The sequence below is a fragment of the Schistocerca americana genome, chromosome 9 (assembly GCF_021461395.2).
Source record: "Schistocerca americana isolate TAMUIC-IGC-003095 chromosome 9, iqSchAmer2.1, whole genome shotgun sequence".
Lineage (NCBI taxonomy): Eukaryota > Metazoa > Arthropoda > Insecta > Orthoptera > Acrididae > Schistocerca > Schistocerca americana.
In genome coordinates, this window is record NC_060127.1 from 106831251 (window position 1) to 106853229 (window position 21979).

Below are 21979 nucleotides of genomic sequence, written 5' to 3' on the forward strand. Positions count from 1 at the left end.
GACGAAACTCATTTTTCTCTGACGGGTGAGGCGAAGACACAAATTTGCCAAGTGTTGGGGCTTCACCTCCAATCACTGTGTACGAATTTCCTCATATTGTGAACATGTCACCGTATGGTGTCGCTTCACATCTACGCTCATCATAGGCCCATTCTTTTCTGAGCAGGTTGGCGCTCAAGGTCCAAAGACGGGCTGTCTGACCAGCATAGTTACTGCGATATTCTTCGCCAGCATTTCACACGCGCCTTACAGGAGAGAGACGCATTGAAATCAACAGTTTTCATGCAAGACGGGGCCTCCCACTGCACATCGCTCGTGACGTTCACCTGCTTCTTCGAAACACATATAGAAACGGTCTAATTATCAACCGATCGTTTCCAAATGCTTGGCCAGCACGATCACCTGACCTCACTCCCTGTGGTTTCTGGTTGTGGGGCTACCTGAAGGACAGCATACAGCATTTACCAGGGAACATGTGCTGATCTACGGACATGCTTCGTTCTGCTGTGCAGAATGCAATCCTGCTCTTTGAGGCTCTTCTGGTTGCTGATGGGCGCCATTGTGAACCCCTTTTGTAACAGTAATGGTACCGGTATTTGATGGTACGATATACCGTAGCAGAAGATTAAAAGTGTTTCAATTGAATTGAGAATGCATTATTTCTCTTCCCTATGTCCTTGACATTAATGCTACCAAGTTTGGTACATGTATGGTAATAACGTGTTATAACGTGTTAAATAACAAGAGTTTATTTGTAACCATCCGGTATAATAGATGGAATATCCGCTGATAAAGAGAAGTAGAGCGCAAACCCTCAAGGAAATAAGCGTGGATTCCTTAAGATGAAATAATGGCAAAAGCTCAGTATTCCTTGGTACCATGTATTGGTAAAATTTCAGACAGAAACGCTGTCAGTAGGCTGTTTAGGTTTGTATGTTGGTAACGCCACGTAGCGCTCTGTATGAAAATCACTGACTGTGCTGTGTACAGTCTGTGGCTGGCTGGCATTGTTGGAATATTCGCCATTGTAGTGTTGGGCAGCTGGATGTTAACAGCGCGTAGCGTTGCGCAGTTGCAGGTGAGCCGCCAGCAGTGGTGGATGTGGGGAGAGACATGGCAGAATTTTAAGAGCGGACGATCTGGACGTGTCCCCCAGAAAGAGTAAATTTGTGCCTATCAGTAGTTAGTGCCTTCAGTAGTTAGAATCTTTTATTTAGCTGGCAGTAGTGGCGCTCGCTGTATTGCAGTAGTTCGAGTAACGAAGATTTTTGTGAGGTAAGTGATTCATGAAAGGTATAGGTTATTGTTAGTCAGGGCCATTCTTTTGTAGGGATTTTTGGAAGTCAAATTGCGATGCGCTAAAAATATTGTGTGTCAGTTTAGTGTTGATCAGAATAAGTAAAGAGAGTTAATGTCTGAGTACGTTCAGTTTTGCTCAGCTGTTTGAAAATGAGTTAACGTAGAGGTTTATCAGCACAGTAATTCATCAATTTTTCTAAGGGGATGTTTGAACGCGCGATTGTTTAAGAAAATAAAAACAAATATCTGCCTTCGTACTGAGTACACATTTAACAGACAGTAGCAAAGTGCACCTCTTGCCAGAGTTTGCGAACTACAGAACTAACGGGTACCAGAAATTCTGTGGAGATCGGACGGCACGTAATTTGAATACCAGACTGAAAGGGTGCACTAGCTTGAGCGACAGCAGGAGTTCCACAGTGGCGACACGTTTGAAAGGGACAGCTTACACAATGTCAGAGGTCAGTAGAGCGCTACAGTTTTTAGGTACAACCAAGAAAGGAAGAGTTACGCATGTACTCCAGGAGACAGAAGCATACACGCGTGCTAAGAGAAATGAAATGGCTCTGAGCACTATGGGACTTAACTTCTAAGGTCATCAGTCCCCTAGAACTTAGAACTACGTAAACCTAACTAACCTAAGGACATCACACACATCCATGCCCGAGGCAGGATTCGAACCTGCAACCGTAGCGGCCGCGCGGTTTCAGACTGTAGCGCCTTTAACCGCTCGGCCACCACGGCCGGCCGTGCTAAGAGAAAGCGAGCGAGAATGTTGAACGAACAGACGTAAGTATGCAGTGAAAGGTTTACAGAATTTTGACGGTGTGTACGTTGAAATCCAGCTGTGTGTATCTGTGACAGGGAAGTGACCACGTATTTTGCTATTCGATGTGTACTGTGAAGGCTTACAAAATCGAAAAGTTTGTCAAAATTTTAAAATTTCAATGTATGAAAATGTTTTTAAGTTTTGACATCAATTTTAGGTAGAGACTTACTGTATGAAGTGATGTGAGTCTGAACGTGAGTGTGTCTGCAATGTCAAAGACATATAATATGATAATAGTCTTAGACTCGCCGACAACAGACCTGTCTCCAGGTATCAAAGCCAGGGAACTCACTGACTGACTCATCATCGAACGGAGCAAAACGCTGAGAACAGAAACTTGAAATTGGGAGAGGGTGTTGATCTTCTGCTGTAGGCTTCACATAGGTAGGGAGTTTTCTAAACTCCACCCACGAAGGGGTGAAGTACGAGGTGAAGGGTTTTTTGAAAATATGTCGTTATTAAGGCAATTTTGAAGCTGGATCTGCGAAAATTGGTATTTGGTTTCTCGGTCAGATACAAAGAAATGCCTGTTCCAGAATTTTTGAAAAATTAACATTTATGGGGGTGAAACAGTAGCAGAAAATTTGTTTTTAAATAACTAGAGAAGTATCTTTACAGCTACATCCCTGAAAATTGGTATTTGATTTCTCGGTTGCCTTTCGATGTTTTTGGGGATTCATCACCTAAACTGGCGAAATAGGGGATGAAATGTTCTATGAAATTTTTTGTTATGAATTAATTTTTGGAGCTAAATCTATGAAAATTTGAATTTGGCTTCCTGGTTAGAAATAAAAATGAATGTTTTACTGTTTTCGTAAATTCAACCTCTATGGGAATGAAACAGAGGACCAAAGTTTTTATGGAAATATTTCATCATGAAAGCGTTTTTAAAGCTAAATCAATAAAAATTGGTATTTGGCTTTTCGGTTAGAAACGAAAAAATCCGTGTTTCACTGTTTTTGGAAAATTAGCCGCGAAAGGGGTGAAGGCACGCCACACTGGTTCACTGACCTATCACAGCGCAGGCCAGACTGCTGAGGGTAGAAGCCTGAAGTTTAGAGGCGTGCTGATCTTATACTGTAGGCGTCGTCTAACAAGGGGTTTTTCGAAATTCCACTCCTAAGGGTGGTAAAATAGGGGATGAAAGACTTTTTTGAAAATATGTCGCTATTAAGGCAATTTTGAACTACGAAAATTGGTATTGGTTTCTCAGTGAAATATAAAAAATACATGTTTCAGCATTTTTTGAAATTCAGCCACTCAAGGAGTTAAAAAGTGGGTGAAAATTGTTTATAAAAAATGATTATTATAGAAAAACTAAAGCATTTTGAAACCAATGTATTTGAAAATTGTTATTTGACTTATGACTTAGAAATTAAAAATTAAAAATCAGAAATTTAAAAATTTAAAAAATACGTGTTTTATTGTTTTTGGAAACTCATACCTTAAAAGGGAAAATAGGGGATAAAAATCTGTAACAAATATTTCGTTGTATATAAAAAAATTTAAGCAAACTCTATGAAATTCGGTATTTTACCTCACGGTTAGGTGTAAAGAAAGTTTCTATGGGAATATCACCACAAGAACACAACAGGCGTTATTAACAAAAACTTTGGACACCAGCTACTAGAATAGCTTTTGGCCAGAACTACATCGACAAAAAACAAAGCTCCTATAGCTTTAACTGCTGAGAAACGGCGGCCTTGGTGGCCGAGCGGTTCTAGGCGCTACAGTCTGGAACCGCGCGACCGCTACGGTCGCAGATTCGAATCCTGCCTCGGGCATGGATGTGTGTGACGTCCTTAGGTTAGTTTGGTTTAAGTAGTTCTACGTTCTAGGGGACTGATGACCTCAGAAGTTAAGTCCCATGCTGCTCAGAGCCATTTGAACCATTTTGCTGAGAAACGTTTGCAAGGGGTTGCACTTTGTAAAAAACATAAAAACCTGATTGCTGAAAAACAAAAAAATTGTACACAGCATACAGTCTACGCGAGGGGAACAGCAGGTGCCAAGCTAGTTCTACTATGTGAAGGCAAGTCGTTCTTTAATGTGGTTATCAAAAATATCCAAAACCTTCTGACCAACATGCTTCGAATTTCTATATGATATTCTGATATATATGCGGTATATAAAGGGGGAAAAGGTAAACATCGTTAGCAAAATTTTTACACAATACTTTATTAAACATTCAGATGGACGTTATATATCTATATATATAATTGTATGGAAAATCTCGGAAAAGTTCTTGACTTACGTACTTCAAATTCCTACACGATACTCTAATGAACATTTTTTAAAACAACAATAAACAATTTTTTGGTAAAAGCGACTGTGAAAAACAAAATGCTGTGGTATGTTGTGCTGTGAGGAGGTAGGGTTTCGGTTTGTTTGTCATAGTTTTAACTACAATAGCAGGGGTTTGGAAACCTGCAGACAAATTGTTTCTGCACAATGTATTCTTTCGCTTAACATAAAACTTTAAATAAATTGTACTGACAACAATGTGGCGATTTGTGTACTAGGTTTTTTACCTCTTCAGTGTATATTTACCGACAAATACAAACATGAGCCAGTCCACAAACCCACAAAAACTTCCAGTTTGTAATTTGTGTTTGCTTTCAGACATGGATGGCATTCACCTTAAGACTTCTGGCCACTGGAAAACGTTCCAGTCCAGTCGCTCGCCTTTGCAATAACAACTGCAGCAAATACGCTGTTTATAAGAAATACCAATTACTTTAGAGATAATGCTTCTATTATATGAATACTAAAGACCCAGAATCTTTAAGGAAAAGAACGTGAAAACAAATAGGAAGGGTGCGAGCCAGCTACGTTTCCCGTAACACTTCAAAAGCTCACGACGCTATAGACTGGAAATGTCAGTACGTAAATTGTGCCAAAAACATGGACTGTGATAGATTATCACGGTGCCGTAGCATTGAAACAGTATACAGGGTGTATCAAGAAAAATCATCAGATTTAAAAGAAAATTCGTAACTGTTACGTTATTTGAGATATGTGGGTGAAGAACGTACTGTTGGGGAGAACAAACACTCGAGTTTTACATGGTTACCGCTAGGTAGCAGCACTGTCTGTCCGACACAGACGTCGAACGCATTCGTCATAGTCCGCGGAAATCAGTTCGCCATGCAGCTCGACAGCTCAACATGCCCCCGTTGTCTGTCTGGCGTCGACGTTTACACATGAAACCATACAAAATACAGCTACTGCAAGCTCTTCGTGAAGGCGAATACACACGAACGCGTGGAGTTCCTTAATTTCACTCTTGGCAGGATGGAGGACGACAGTTTTCTTCCACGCTTTGTGTTTAGTGACGAGGCAACAGTACATCTAAATGGAAAAGTGAACCATCATAATGTGAGAATATGGCGTACGGAACAACCACACGAAGTTGTGCGACATGAGAGCGACTCTCTCCAAAATTTAATGTGTTTTGTGCAGCTTCACGGGAAAAGGTGTATTGTTCATATTTCTCTGCCGAGAACACTGTTACACGAATCACATGTCTCGATATGCTTCAGAACTTTTGTTTTCCCGCAGTTGGAGACTGATTGGAACGACTTCATTTATGAACAGGATGGGGCATCCGGAAATGCGGGGGTCGGCCGTACTGGACCAAATGATTCAGCCTTACATCACTGGCCTGCAAGGTCACCGGACCTGGCTGTACGTGATTATTTGTTGGGGAGGGGGATCATAAAAAACTCTGTTTACGTGCCTGCGTTGCCAAGAACAATGAATGAACGGAGACATCGCATAACAGCAGCTGCGGAAGCTGCACCTCAAGAGATGTTCGCTGTAGTGTGGGAACAATTTTAATACCGCATTGACATATGCAGTGCATCTCAAGGGTGGCATATTGAACACTCATGAGAAGGTATGGAAAAAGACTTTTTGAGTTTCCCGTTCATCAAAAAACAAAATTCGTTATTTATGTTTATTAGTTTCAGAAATACACTCCTGGAAATGGAAAAAAGAACACATTGACACCGGTGTGTCAGACCCACCATACTTGCTCCGGACACTGCGAGAGGGCTGTACAAGCAATGATCACACGCACGGCACAGCGGACACACCAGGAACCGCGGTGTTGGCCGTCGAATGGCGCTAGCTGCGCAGCATTTGTGCACCGCCGCCGTCAGTGTCAGCCAGTTTGCCGTGGCATACGGAGCTCCATCGCAGTCTTTAACACTGGTAGCATGCCGCGACAGCGTGGACGTGAACCGTATGTGCAGTTGACGGACTTTGAGCGAGGGCGTATAGTGGGCATGCGGGAGGCCGGGTGGACGTACCGCCGAATTGCTCAACACGTGGGGCGTGAGGCCTCCACAGTACATCGATGTTGTCGCCAGTGGTCGGCGGAAGGTGCACGTGCCCGTCGACCTGGGACCGGACCGCAGCGACGCACGGATGCACGCCAAGACCGTAGGATCCTACGCAGTGCCGTAGGGGACCGCACCGCCACTTCCCAGCAAATTAGGGACACTGTTGCTCCTGGGGTATCGGCGAGGACCATTCGCAACCGTCTCCATGAAGCTGGGCTACGGTCCCGCACACCGTTAGGCCGTCTTCCGCTCACGCCCCAACATCGTGCAGCCCGCTTCCAGTGGTGTCGCGACAGGCGTGAATGGAGGGACGAATGGAGACGTGTCGTCTTCAGCGATGAGAGTCGCTTCTGCCTTGGTGCCAATGATGGTCGTATGCGTGTTTGGCGCCGTGCAGGTGAGCGCCACAATCAGGACTGCATACGACCGAGGCACACAGGGCCAACACCCGGCATCATGGTGTGGGGAGCGATCTCCTACACTGGCCGTACACCACTGGTGATCGTCGAGGGGACACTGAATAGTGCACGGTACATCCAAACCGTCATCGAACCCATCGTTCTACCATTTCTAGACCGGCAAGGGAACTTGCGGTTCCAACAGGACAATGCACGTCCGCATGTATCCCGTGCCACCCAACGTGCTCTAGAAGGTGTAAGTCAACTACCCTGGCCAGCAAGATCTCCGGATCTGTCCTCCATTGAGCATATTTGGGACTGGATGAAGCGTCGTCTCACGCGGTCTGCACGTCCAGCACGAACGCTGGTCCAACTGAGGCGCCAGGTGGAAATGGCATGGCAAGCCGTTCCACAGGACTACATTCAGCATCTCTACGATCGTCTCCATGGGAGAATAGCAGCCTGCATTGCTGCGAAAGGTGGATATACACTGTACTAGTGCCGACATTGTGCATGCTCTGTTGCCTGTGTCTATGTGCCTGTGGTTCTGTCAGTGTGATCATGTGATGTATCTGACTCCAGGAATGTGTCAATAAAGTTTCCCCTTCCTGGGACAATGAATTCACGGTGTTCTTATTTCAATTTCCAGGAGTGTATATACATGCCAAATGGGATGATTCTTTTTGATACATCTTGTATTTTTCTTTTAGTAATATGTACTTAACATTTCATAATTGTAAGGTCTGTTTTTAGATATGTATAGTAGTGCAATGAAGCTGTAGAGCACCGCAAAACTGCCAAAAATTTTACGATGTTTGCGGAGCATTTGGTTTAAGCGGCCCACCGACAGCAACCTCACCCTACATTTCCCTCCAAAGCCTGGTGCCTTCTTGACAGCACGACTCCCTGCAGCCGGAGCGGGACGCCCGGGCTGGCGGCAGCAGCGGAGGCGGCCTGCCTGCTCTGCTCTGCTCGGCACGCACTTGTCGCACGCTCCGCCGCCCCCACGCACCTGCGGCACGCACACGCGTTTCCCGGAAGGCGTGCCCCGCCGCCGTCACGGCCGCAGCCAGGCGCCTCCGCCTCTGTAGCCGCCCAGAGGCAGGCAGCCTCTCTCCCGTCCCCCCTGCCACTGCCGGACGTTCCCACAGTAACCGGCACTTCCCCCCTGTCCCGTCTACAGGCAGAGAACTGGCGTTCCCTCCTCTTCAGTCACTAGCGTCGGCGTATTTCTGGACGTGAGACCATCCTCTCCCCCGACGAACTTTTCTTGTGTGACAACACACTGTCAGGGTTATGTCCATTATAATTATCCGGGCTGTTATGCCGTGGTCGGTTGATGAATTCTGTGTCAATTCCAAACGTTTCGTCTCCGACTCCGGGAGACATCATCCATCTCAGCGTCGAGCAACTCAGGTTCACAAATATTTCTAGCTCTGTCGGCTAACGTCTTGATAACACCCCGCTTCTGTTGTGGGTGGTGTTTCGAATCCCGGTACAAATAACGGTCCGTGTGCGTCGGTTTGCGGTATACATCTCCACAATGCACTAATGAAGAACGGATATTCGTCCGCCGAAATAAAACGTGCGTTAAGGTAGACACGCAGAAATCATAGTGACGTACAGGCTACTGCAAAATCTAAGGTTTTCCTACCGTTTGTTAAAAATGTGACGGAAAGAATAGCGAGGATCTTGACGAAGCGGAATATTACCGTAATTTACAAGCCCACCAGGAAGATAGAGGAATACCTTAAGCCTGCCAAGGACGCTCGCAAACCATTGGAAAAAGCTGGAGTGTATAGGATCCCATGGAGCTGTGGAGATGTTTATGTGGGTACCACTAAAAGAACTGTTTCTAAACGTTTCGAAGAGCACAAGGGCAATGGTAGAAGAGGACAAACGGAACGATCAGCCGTTGCGGAGCATGCTTTCCAGCCAGGTAACCACTATATTCGTTTCGAGGAGACGCAAGTATTAGCAGCCACAAGCGGATATTACGAAAGGCTTTACAGGGAGGCAATCGAAATCGCCAAACACCCTAATAACTTCAATCGAAAGGAGGAGGGCGTGAAATTAAACGGTATGTGGATGCCGGTGTTAAAGAAGATGTGTACCACCCGTCCACTACTGGGTGATGGCAACGGCGATCGACGGCGACGGACAGCGGCCAATTGCACTGACGTTTTCAAAACACATGACGTCACGCCGAGGCGCGGGAGCGCGCGGACACGGAATTTAGCGGCAGTCAGTAGCGAGCCAGTGGGTGTGTTGGACCTTCCATCGAGCTACGGACCCTCTTGAAGATATCTCCCGCAGTTGCAGACACAGAATTCAACAACCGACAACGGCATAACAGCCCGGATAATTATAATGGACATGATATTTCCGGCCGTGAAAGTCCACATTTTAGTACCGTCAGGGTTGCATTCTCTAAGAACTACGAGACTAACAATGTGCAAGAAGATTATAATTAAACTTTCCCTACTTAACACGTTATAAAATGGAAACTAATTACCAAACGAGTACCAAACTTGGTAGCATTAATGTCCAGAGTACGGAGTGCATGATTTCCATGCGTCACAGCTCCACCGCCCAGTTCCAACTATGCCCACCAGGTGCCGTGATCAGTCAGCGTGATTCACAGTCTCACACACCTGCCGAGTCTCAGTGCACTTGTTGACGTGTCAACATGAGCTTGGACTAAATGAGCGGGGCGTTATTGGTGAAGCTCTGTTATCAAAACAGTAATGCTGCAGGTGCACTTCGAGAATATCGCCGGCTGAAGGGATTACGGAAGGGTCCTCTTTCTCCACTTGCTGTGCGGAAGCTGGCCAGGGTGGCCGAGCGGATCTAGGCGCTGCAGTCTGGAACCGCGCGACCGCTACGGTCGCAGGTTCGAATCCTGCCTCGGGCATCGGTGTGTGTGATGTCCTTAGGTTAGTTAGGTTTAAGTAGTTCTAAGTTCTAGGGGACTGATGACCTCAGAAGTTAGTCCCATAGTACTCAGAGCCATTTTGCTGTGCGGAGCACGATGAAGAAGTTCGAATCGACCGGAGAACTGGGCGTCGCTCCGCGAAGAGGCCTGCGACCGGTTGCACCACAGGTGGTCGGTGAAACCGCTGTTGCTACGGCAGACGACGCTGCGCGCAATTCCCGATCGTCAGACGGAGCGCGTGCTGTGTCACTGGTCCACTGTGCGGAAGATGCTACGATCTATTCTCAAGTGGTATCCGCACAAGACCCATATCGTACAACAGCTTCCACCACAGGACACACTACGACGAGTTCACTTCGCTCTCCACTTTGTCGCAAGGATTGAAGTTGACGAGAGCTGCCCCTGGAGCATGTTATGGACAGACGAAGCTCATTTTTGCTCTGCCTGGTGAGGTGAACACACAGAATTGCCAACTGTGGCGATCTTCAGCTCCAGTCACTGTGTATGAAGCTCCTTTGTATGGTGAACGTGTCATCATACGGTGTAACTTCACGGCTACGTTCATCATTGGCCCATCATTTTCTGGACAGGTTGGCGCTCAAGGACCAAAGACGTACAGCGTGACTGGGCAGCGTCACTTTGATATGGAAGCATGTCATACCCCCCCCCCCCCCTACAGGAGAAGACGCATTGAACTCAACAGTTTTCATGCAAGACGGGGCCGCTCTGCACATCGCTCGTCAAGTTCACCTACTCCTCTGAAAGACATTTGGTAACGATCGAATTATCAGCCTAACGTATCCAAATGCTTGGCCGGCACGAATACCTAATCTCATGCCCTGTGATTTCCGGTGCGGGGCTAACTGAAGGACAGGGTTTACCAGGGGAACATTCACATATCTGCTGATCCGAAGCGCAGCATATCAAGACATGTAGACACCATACCTACGGACATGTTTCGCTCGGCTGTGCAGAATGCAGTCCTGCGCTTTCAGACTCTTCTGGACACTGATGGACACCACATTGAGCTTCTTCTGTAGCACTAATGGTACCGGTATGTAATGGTGTGATGTACCGTAGGAACACATTAAAAGTGTTTCAATTGAACTGATTCTGCATTATTTCTCTTTCGCGTGTCCTTGACATTAATGCTACCATGTTTGCTACTCCTGCCGTTACTAGTTTCCTTGTTACAACGTGTTAAAGGGGGAAAGTTTGATTCTAATCACCCGGTATAAACAGCGGCTGAGGCCACAAGGGACAGATCATGTCTCGACGTGTCTGTCGCGCAATATTTTCTTTCCCCAGTCACGTAATCTTACCAGTACAGGCGGATGCACGTAATTGTTACGAATTAGCGTAGTGTGATCTTCGTACATCCATAGTTGAAATGGAGGACAGTGGAACGTCAGCTGGAATAAATTTATATTAAAAATGAAGAAATTCCTGCAGCTGTATTTAATCTGTCATCTCCCTATATTGCTCACGCGCGTGCCTGCAAGGCACAGTTAGTGTCTAAGGCCTGGTATCGACTTGGCTGCGGTTTACTACCCTTGCCAGCTAAGCCATGAAACTCCGCTGCAGGGTTACACATTCGTCCTTCGGCCGCCAAAATGTACACTTGTACTTTTTCCTTCGCTATCTGTATGAATATCCGTCTGTGACCAACTTGGTTAGCTCATCCGTGGTTCGTCGATTTTTTTTTTTTGTCTCAGAGTGTAGTTTGTGTACTTTACACACAATTACACAGTGCACCTGGCCAGATATACTAATTAGTAGATATATTTAACCAGCGCCCGTTCATTGGAACTTTGGACTAACGGTAGTATAATACGTATGGTGATAAACACGAATCCGTTACGGAAGAACGGAAAAGCTGGTAGAAGCCGACCTTGAGGAAGTTCAGTTTGGATTCCGGAGAAATGTATGAGCTCATCCTACGACTTCTCACAGAAGATAGGTTAACGAAAGGTAAACCTATGTTTACAGCATTTGTAGACTTAGAGAAAGCTTTTGACAATGTCGACTGGAATATTCTCTTTCAAATAGTAAAGGGGCAGGGGTAAAATACAGGGAGCAAAAGGCTGTTTACAGTTTCTACAAAACCATATGGCAGTTATAACAATCGAGGGGCATAAAAAGAAAGCAGTGGTTCAGAAGGGCGTGATACAGGGTTGTACCCAGTCCCCGATGTTACTCAAAAAAATGGTTCAAATGGCTCTGAGCACTATGGGACTTAACATCTGTGGTCATCAGTCCCCTAGAACTTAGAACTACTTAAACCTAACTAACCTAAGGACATCACACACAGCCATGCCCGAGGTAGGATTCGAACCTGCGACCGTAGCAGTCGCGCGGTTCCGGACTGAGCGGCTAGAACCGCGAGACCACCGCGGCCGGCCGAAGTTATTCAATCTCTATATTGAGCAAGTAGTAAAGGACAGAAAACAAAAGATTGGAGTACGAATTAAAGGCCAGGCAGAAGAAATAAAAACTTTGAGGTTTGCCGGTGACACTGTAATTCTATCGGAGACAGCGAAGGACTGGGAAGAGCAGTTGAGCAGAATGGAGGGTGTCTTGAAAAGAGGACAATGATGAACATCAACAAAACCAAAACGAGGATAATGGAATGTAATCGAATTAAATCAGATAATGGTGAGGAGATTAGATTAGGAAATGAGACACATAAACTAGTACATGAGTTATGCTACACTACTGGCCACTAAAATTGCTACACCAAGAAGAAATGCAGATGATAAACGGGTATTCATTGTACAAATATATTATACTAGAACTGACATGTGATTACATTTACACGCAATTTCGGTGCATAGATCCTGAGAAATCAGTACACAGAATAACCACCTCTGGCCGTACTAACGGCCTTTATACGCCTAGGCATTAGTCAAACAGACCTTGAATGGCGGGTACAGGTACAGCTTCCCATGCAGCTTCAACACGATACTACAGTTCATCAAGAGTAATGACTGACGTATTGTGACGAGCCAGTTACTCGGCCTATATTGAGCAGACGTTTTCAGTTGGTGACAGATCTGGAGAATGTGCTGGCCAGGGATGCAGTCCAACATTTTCTGTATCGTTAAAGGGCAATACAGGACCTGCAACATGCGGTCGTGCATTATCCTGCTGAAGTTTAGGGTTTCACAGGGATCGAATGAAGGGTAGAGCCACGGGTCGTAACACATCTGAAATGTAACGTCCACTGTTCAAAGTGCCGTCAATACGTACAAGAGCTGACCGAGACGTGTAACCAATGGCACCCCTTACCATCACCATCACGCCCGGTGATACGCCAGTATGGCTATGACGAATACACGCTTCCAGTGTGCGTTCACCGCGATTTCGCCAAATACAGATGCGACCATCATGATGCTGCATACAGAACCTGGATTCATCCGAAAAAATGACGTTTTGTCATTCGTGCACACAGGTTCGCCGTTGAGTACACCATCGCAGACGCTCCTGTGTGTGATGCAGCGTCAAGGGTAACCGCAGCCACGGTCTCCGAGCGGATAACCCATGCTGATGCGAACGTCGTCGAACTGTTCGGGCAGACGGACGTTGTCTTGCAAACGTCCCCATTTGTTGAATCAGGGATCGAGAAGTGGCTGCACGATCCGTTACAGCCATGCGGATAAGATGCCTGTCATCTCGACTGCTAGTGATACGAGCCGGTTGGGATCCAGCACGGCGTTTCGTATTACCCTCCTGAACCCACCGACTCCATATTCTACTAACAGTCACTGGATCTCGACCAACGCGAGCAGCAATGTCGCGATACGATAAACCTCAATCGCGGTAGGCTACAATCCGACCTTTATTAAAGTCTGAAACGTGATGGTACGCATTTCTCCTCCTTACACGAGGCATTACAACAACGTTTCACCAGGCAACGCCGGTCAACTGCTGTTTGTGTATTAGAAATCGGTTGGAAACTTCCCTCATGTCAGCACGTTGTAGGTGTCGCCACCGGCGCCAACCTTGTGGGAATGCTCTGAGAAGCTAATCATTTGCATATGACAGCATCTTCTTGGTGTCGGTTTAATTTCGCGTCTGTAGCACTTCGTGGTGTAGCTATTTTGATGGCCAGTAGTGAAACTGATGATGGTCGAAGTACGGAGGATATGAAACGTAGACTGATAAATCCCATAAATCGCACCAGTTGGCAGTTACCGAAAAGCAGCACACAGAAACCACTGATATGGGAAAGTCAGAGTCAGCCCATTCCTTACCCAGAGCGCGAGCAGACTTGTGGCCGCGAGCACAGGTAGGCTGGCAACGCAACTCCGCCCCCCTCTGCCCCCTCCCCCCTTGCTCCCCCCCTCCCTCCACCCCCTCACACAGCGCCACCTGGCAGAGCTTCCGGCCAACCGCCGCATCTGGAGGGCCCCCTTCCGGTTCCCCGTCGACCCCGCTATCTGCCGCGACATCGCTGCGCGCGGCCAACCCTTCCTGTCACTCCCTCTACACAGACCCACAGCCAATATAATATATGATAAAATAAAAAATACTGCGTGCCACACCAAGAGTCGAACGACGAAATTCCCCTTCCGGTGCATGTGCTATTCCAGATCTAACCGTTCTAGCGCGCCTCCACAGAACCACCAATCACAGCCGAAAAGGTCCAATACTGCTCGATTACACCATGACGGATCGCTCAGTAAGCTCCGTCGCAGTCGCTAGTAAAGTGCTTTTTTTCCGTCATCGAATATTGGGAGATTCGACTTGTACTTGTGAGACATTACGTTCGCTCAGGAAACTAGTCGAACACTGACGCCTGTTCAGTGTAATTTGGAGAGATGCATGTTGCCAGTTATTCACTGAAGAGCCAAAGAAACTGATACACAGCCTAATATAGTGTAGGGCCCCAACGAGCAGGCGGAAGTGCCGCAACACGACGGATCATGGACTCGTCTAATGTCTGAAATAGCGTTGGATGGAACTGACGCCATGGAGCCTGCAGGACTCTCCATAAATCCGTAAGAGTACGATGGGGTGGAGATCTCGTCTGAACAGCACGGTGCAAGGCATCCCAGATATGCTCAACAATGTCCATGTCCGGGGAGTGTGGTGGTCAACGGAAGTGTTTAAATTCAGAAGAGTATTCCTGGTGCCACTCTGTATCAATCCTGGACGTGTGGGGTGTCGCTTGTCCTGCTGGATGTGCCCAGCTCCGTCGGAATGGCCGGCCGGAGTGGCCGAGCGGTTCTAGGCGCTACAGTCTGGAGCCGGGCGACCGCGACGGTCGCAGGTTCGAATCCTGCCTCGGGCATGGGTGTGTGTGATGTCCTTAGGTTAGTTAGGTTTAAGTAGTTCTAAGTTCTAGGGGACTGATGACCACAGCAGTTAAGTCCCATAGTGCTCAGAGCCATTTGAACCGTCGGAATGCACAATGGACGTGAATGGATCCAGGTGATCAGACAGGATGCTTACGTACGTGTCACATGTCAGAGTCGTATCTAGACGTATCAGGGGTCCCATATCACTCCGACTGCGCATGCCTCACACCATTACAGAGCCTCCACCAGCCTGAACAGTCTCCTGCTGACATGGAGGATCCATGGATTCACGAGGTTGTCCTCATACCCGTACACGTCCATCCGCTCGATAGAATTTGAAACTAGACTCGTCCGACCAGGCAACACGATTCCAGTCATCAACAGTCCATTGTCGGTGTTGATGGGCCCAGGCGAAGCGTAAAGCTTTGTGTCGTGCAGTCATCAAGGGTAAACGAGTGGGCCTTTGGCTACGAAAGCCCATGTCAATGATGTGTCGTTGAATGGCTCGCATGCTGACATTTGTTGATGGCCCAGCATTGAAATCTGCAGCAATTTGCGAAAGGGTTGCAGTTCTATCACGTTTGAACGATTCTCTTCAGTCGTCGTTGCTCCCGTTCTTGCAGAATCTACCTCGCAGATGCAGTGTCCCATCGCTTGTGTGCCGACTGTAACACCACATTCAGACTCACTTAAATCTTGATAACCTGCCATTGTAGCAGCAGTGACCGATCTAACAACTGCGCCAGACACTTCTTGTCTTATATAGGCATTGCCGATTGCAGCGCAGTATTCTGCTTGTATACAAATATCTGTATTTGAACACGCATGCCTATACCAGTTCTTGCACAGTGTAAGATAGAATACAAAAAATAATTTATTTTACAGAGTACCTTCAGAGGCCTTCAATAGAATCTCAGTTCTCGCTCATGACAGCTTCCAATCGTTTGCCAACTTCAGTACTCCGAGTAGAGCACTTTCATTGTGGAGTTGTTTGAGTACTCGCTGGAAGCTCCATCAGTTGTATCAAAACGTTTTCCACGGAGTTGTTACTTCAATTCTGGAAACAAATGAAGGTCTGGTAGACCCCTGTCAGGACTGTATGGTGGTTGGTGAAGTATTTCCCGTCCACGTTTTTCGAGCGTTTCTCTCAGTGGTAGGGAAGCTTGTGGACTTTTATTGTCGTGCAAAATGAGAACAGCTGCAAGTATGTCGGGCCTTCTTTGACGAATTTTGGGGCGCAGTGCTTTTTGCAGACACGGCCTGTAGTACACACCTGCTACGGACGTCCCCCGGGGCACTCTGCCAGTAGTTATAACTCCATTCGTGTCAGACGCAAAGATCATCATCAGTTTCACTTTGGTTGCTGGCAGCGGATTTTTTTCGGGCGTCGAGACTGGGTATTTTTCCACTGTGACGAATGAGACTTTAGTTCTGGCTGAAAATGTCGTATCCATGTTTCAAGTGGAACAGTCCTTTTCAGAAAGTGTTCTCCTTAGGTTCGTATACGCTGAAGCAATTCATCTGTGATTCTTTTGCGATCTGCTGTCTGTTCTTCACTCAGCTCACGTGGAACCCACCTGGTAAATGGAAATGTCGTGTGGCTAGGGCCTCCCATCAGGTAGACCGTTCGCCTGGTGCAGGTCTTTCGATTTGACGCCACTTCGGCGACCTGCGTGTCGATGGTGATGAAATGATGATGATTAGGACAACACAACACCCAGTCCCTGAGCGGAGAAAATTTCCGACCCAGCCGGGAATCGAACTTTTCCCTTTTTCAACTTTTCATTTATGAATCTGTAAACTGAACTGACTGACGTTGTAACCTCATATGCACTTTCCTCATACGTTTTTACGTCGCTTCTTCCTAAAAATGTTATTAACAATAACCTGAGAGGTGTGGTCTGTTGCAGTTGATGGCCTTCCACTCCTCGGGTTGTCCTCAGTGCTTACCCGACCTTCACGGAAACCGGCAGAGCACCGTGATACTGTGCTACGATCCATTACCTTAATTATTCCCACGCACCTCTCTCAAAGCGTTCTAGATTTGGGTTGGGTTGTTTTCCACTTGGGGTTCGATTTAGGAGTGGAAATGCTGAGACTCGCTTTCAACATCCTTTTTAAAACTGAATTACTCACGACACAGAGACGTGAACCAGCAAACACACATACGACCGTCACGCCTATAGTCCCAGTCACGGTCCCACAAGAGGAGCGTTTAGGACTTTTGAAATAACCCTTTCTTATTTAAATGATAATTAGTTGAAACCCTCAGCTGTCGACAGGTGTTGCTGATATAACTCGACGGGGTCAGCTGAAAATGTGTGCCCCAATCGGGACTCGAACCCGGGATCTCCTGCTTACATGGCAGACACTCTATCCATCTGAGCCACCGAGGACACAGATGAATAGCGCGACTGCAGGGACGTATCCCTTGCAACCTTCCCGCGAGACCCACATTCCCAACTGTCCACAATCTACGTACTTAATGTTCCCAATAGATACTGCTCATCTACTCATTATTCGCGCCCAATAAGGTGACTGTTCACTCGAATTATTTTTTGCCAGTTTAGTAGTTCGTCCAGGTGAATACCAAGGTATTTTACGTCTGACTGTGCGACGATTTTTTGCCTCCAGAGTGGAAATTTTTAATTTGTGTGGTTTTTGTACTCGGAAATTAGTGAGGTGTCGGTGTCGAAACAATATTAATTGGCTCTTTTTAGAGATAGGTCTTATCCTCCACTTGCTTAGCCACGATCCAGTGTGTTTATGCTGGGTGTAACAAAGAGGTAGGGTCAAACTTTCAGAAAACATTGCTCACCCATAGAAGAATACAACGTTAGACCTGATTCTCTACTTCTCTTCATAATCACATTAATCATGGGAAGCTCACAGAGACAGAACGTACTAGCATTACATCAAAAGTTTTCTTACATGAAATGTTCAAAATACCCTCTTGAATAAAGTTGTCATTCTTAGATCCACCGATAATGTTTCCCCTTCCATTAGAATGTAGGTAACGTTGGTATGTGACTCACTTCGTTGCTTGTGTTGACTTCATTGCTCTGCTAGCAGCAAGCACGTAACAATGACTGTTTAGCGTTCGTCACGGACTGTGCAGGCACCTAGCATCAGCTGTTTAGTATTCATCATGGACTTTGTTTCCGGCATAGTGTAAAGGGAGTATACCCAAATGGGGAGTCGGCAGATGCCCGTTTGCTGTACGGACTAGCAGGTGGTAACGGTCGTGGCGCTCAACGCAGATTTCCAGGACAGGGGGGCGTTTCAAACAGCTGATCGTAATCCTACGGTTAGGGAACTTGGGTCGTTTATGCCTACTACTCGCCACTGAGGGAGGCCTACGGGAACTAGGACGCCTCAACTCGAAGGGACTTCTCCGTGCAGTTGACTACGACCCTGGTGTCAGCGCAGGACAATCAGCTACAACACGTAACGTTGGCCATTTCACTGTCTGCAGAGTGCTAAAATGCAACTTGCTGTGTTCGTACTATGTACAGCGCACCCACTCAGTATAAGCAGCCGACCTTACCGCACTGATTCAACAGTGTCCCAACCCTCACTTTGGCGCAAATGAGCCGCTCACTGATGGGTTGCAGAAACTTGAGCTCTACCGTGGAAATAAAGCGTTTCCGCATCTATGCCTGTGTTAACATACAGTATTTTTTTCCTCTACTTACGTGGAATGCTTCCTGAAAGTTTGACCGTACCTTTTGGTTATGCCCTCTGTAGTCGTTGGCCCGTTCGAACACATGTTTGCGCGTAACATCAGTGCGCAGTACCATAAGCGTATAAGGCTATTCTTTCATTACTCCATCGGCGTCTAGGTATGTCGGCTGTATACATTGCGTATAGTTATGGAGGTATGACTATTCCCATGCCAACCCCAGCGTATAGTGGGAGGCACATCAACAATTTAATTGCTATGTCACTTGCGCCATTCCTGACAAGCGTTGCAACACAAAACTCCTGTGGCGTGTCTGTATATTATACAACACTTCATTACCATAATGTCACACCACAAACAGAAACAGCGCTTCTCACTGGCCTTACAACGAAGCAAAACTGCCAACGACCCTACAACGAAGCAAAGCTAACAACGTGCTTATCAGGTATCCAAAGCAAAGCTACCAACGGGCTTATTACGTATGTAGTTCCCCACAAAGGAAGATTAGCCACGGCAGCTTTACTTATCTGCCACTTAGAGCTAAAATGCCTGCGAGAGAAATTGTTGTTCCTATAGTGTAAAGTGAAGGCACAGCGTACTCGTGAGCTAACAAACAATGAATCGCTACGGAGTATGTTCCCGTGGACAGTAAATTTTCTGATACATTCTACGTGCAGCGTAGACCACGATTATTCGTCTTATCTCTGAACACAGATCAAATGAATGACAGATGGATGTTCTTTGCAGTTTACGATTACCCGATGGAATTACAAACAGGGTGGAGCAGAGCAACTTAAGGCTTGCAACACCGTACGTCGGAAGCAGCTAGTAGTGAAACCGTGTGCTTGTGGAATATCGTCTCAGTTATGCGACTCGATTCGTGATTCCCTGTTAGGAAGGTCACAGTTAGTGATAACTGACAGAAAGCCGTCGAGTAAAACAAGAGTGATTTCTGGCGTTTCCCAAGATAGTGTCCAAGGCCCTCTGCTGTTCCGGATCTATATAACGACTTAGGAGTCAATCTGGGCAGCCGTCTGGTTGTTTGCAGACAATGCAGTCATCAGAAGATCAAATCCAATTGCAAACCGATTAAGATAATATAAGTATGTGGTGCGAAAATTGGCAATTGACCCTAAATACGAAAAGGAATCTGTCAGCGTTCGGTTACACGATAAATCAATCAAAAGTATAGGCCGTAAATTCAACTAAATACCTAGGAATTAAAATTACGAACAACTTAAATTGGAAACAACACAGAGAAAATATTGCGTGGAAGGCGAACGAAAGACTGCGTTTTATTGGCAAAACACTTTGAAGAAGATGCAGCAGACTTAGTGAAGAGACTGCTTACACAACGCTCGTCCTTCCTCTCTGATGGATATTTGCGCGATATGGGATACTTGACTGAGTACACCGAGGAAGTTCGAAGAAGGGCAGCAAGTTCTGCATTATCGAGAAATAGGGGAGAGAATATTGTGGACACCATATAGGATTTGAAGTGAACGTCTTTCAAAATTAAGGCGTTCGTCGTTGCGGCTGTATGTTCTCATGATTTTCTATCACCAGCTTTCTCCCCCGAATGCGTTCGCCCCCGGTAGCTGACTGGTCAGCGGAACAATCTTAAGGGCCCGGGTTCGATTCCCGGCTGGGTCGGAGGTTTTCTCCGCTCAAGGACTGGGTGTTATGTTGTCCTAATCATCATCATTTCATCCCCATCGACGCACAAGTCGTCGAAGTGGCGTCATATCGAAAGACTTGCACCCGGCGAACGGTCTACCCGACGGGAGGCCCCAGTCACACGACATTTACATTCATATCCCACGAATGCGAAAATATTTTGTTGATGCCAAACTAAATAGGGAGAAACGGGCGTCATAAAAAAATAAGGGAAATCAGAGCTCGCACGGAAAGATATAGGTGTCCGTATTTTCCGCACGCTGTTCGAGAGTGGAACAACAGAGAATTATTGTGAAGGTGGTTCGATGAACCCTTTGCCAGGCACTTGAGTGTATTTTTAGAGTAGCCGTGTAGATGTAGATGCGTTCTCACGTCCCGTGAAAATGACGGCCTTCAGTCGCACATACGGAGCTGAACACTGCGACTGAAATCTGTTTCGCCTTCCGCGATTCGCGGGGCAGGTGGAGTAAGCGCTGTCGGTGATTATGCCGCGGCAGTGCGCCTGCGCGGCCGTGGCCTTGAGGCGTGGGAGGTTCCCCTGCCCCATCCCCCCCTCCTCACAGCCTTCCACTCCCGCCCCTCCTCCTGCTGGCCCGCAGATATCGGCGCGGCGCGCCCGCGGCCCGGCACAAAGGCAGCCGCTCGGCCGCAGGCCTCAAAGGCTCCACAAAGGCGGCCTGCGCGCACTCCACGGCACGTCTGCGGCTGCATCTGCGTCCGGATCCTGCAAAACGCTGTGAAGTGCGTGGCAGAGGGTACTTACCGTTGTACCGTGCGCTAGCGCTTCCTCCCGTTCCATTCGCGTATGGATTGCGCGAAGAGTGGGACCAAGCCGTGGTTCAGGTCGAAAAAGATCGATTTTCGGTTTTCATCATATTTCGATAGATTAAGGTTTTATTTAAGTACTCTGAAAAGGATTTTCCTGAAAAAAAAATTTTTCCGAGCATTTTACTAACACTTGTGTTTTGGTTGGCAGGAGAGCCAACACCGGGTTACTACAGGAGGCCGAAAGGCACGCGTTTTACCTCACGCAGGCTGGCGTGAGGTCTGGAACAGGACAAGGAAATTAGAATTTAGAAAAACGGACGTAGCTGGTGGAATACTTAACTTTAATCCGTTAATGGTGAACGTCGGTCTTGATGGTACATGATTCAATATCAATAGTAACTGATAATGGCGCCTTGCTAGGTCGTAGCAAATGACGTAGCTGAAGGCTATGCTAAACTATCGTCTCGGCAAATGAGAGCGTATTTTGTCAGCAAAGTCGGTTGTACAACTGGGGCGAGTGATAGGAAGTCTCTCTAGACCTGCCATGTGGCGGCGCTCGGTCTGCAATCACTGATAGTGGCGACAAGCGGATCCGACGTATACTAACGGACCGCGGCCGATTTTAAGGCTACCACCTAAATATAGATAAATGTAAATATAGATAAATGTAAATTAATGCAGATGAATAGGAAAAAGAATCCCGTAATATTTGAATACTCCATTAGTAGTGTAGCGCTTGACACAG

The 21979-nt window shown here is 46.8% G+C and overlaps 1 protein-coding gene across 1 annotated transcript in view; it reads right to left on the reverse strand.

The window, feature by feature from the left end:
* Nucleotides 1-7727: 7727 nt before the first annotated feature.
* LOC124550708 (auxin response factor 6-like) overlaps nt 7728-21979 on the reverse strand; it is a 70627-nt gene continuing 56375 nt past the window's right edge. Inside the window, exon 3 of the mRNA XM_047125431.1 lies at nt 7728-7884. Within this exon, the coding sequence (XP_046981387.1) occupies nt 7728-7884 (157 nt within the window). The remainder of the gene's footprint in view (nt 7885-21979) is intronic.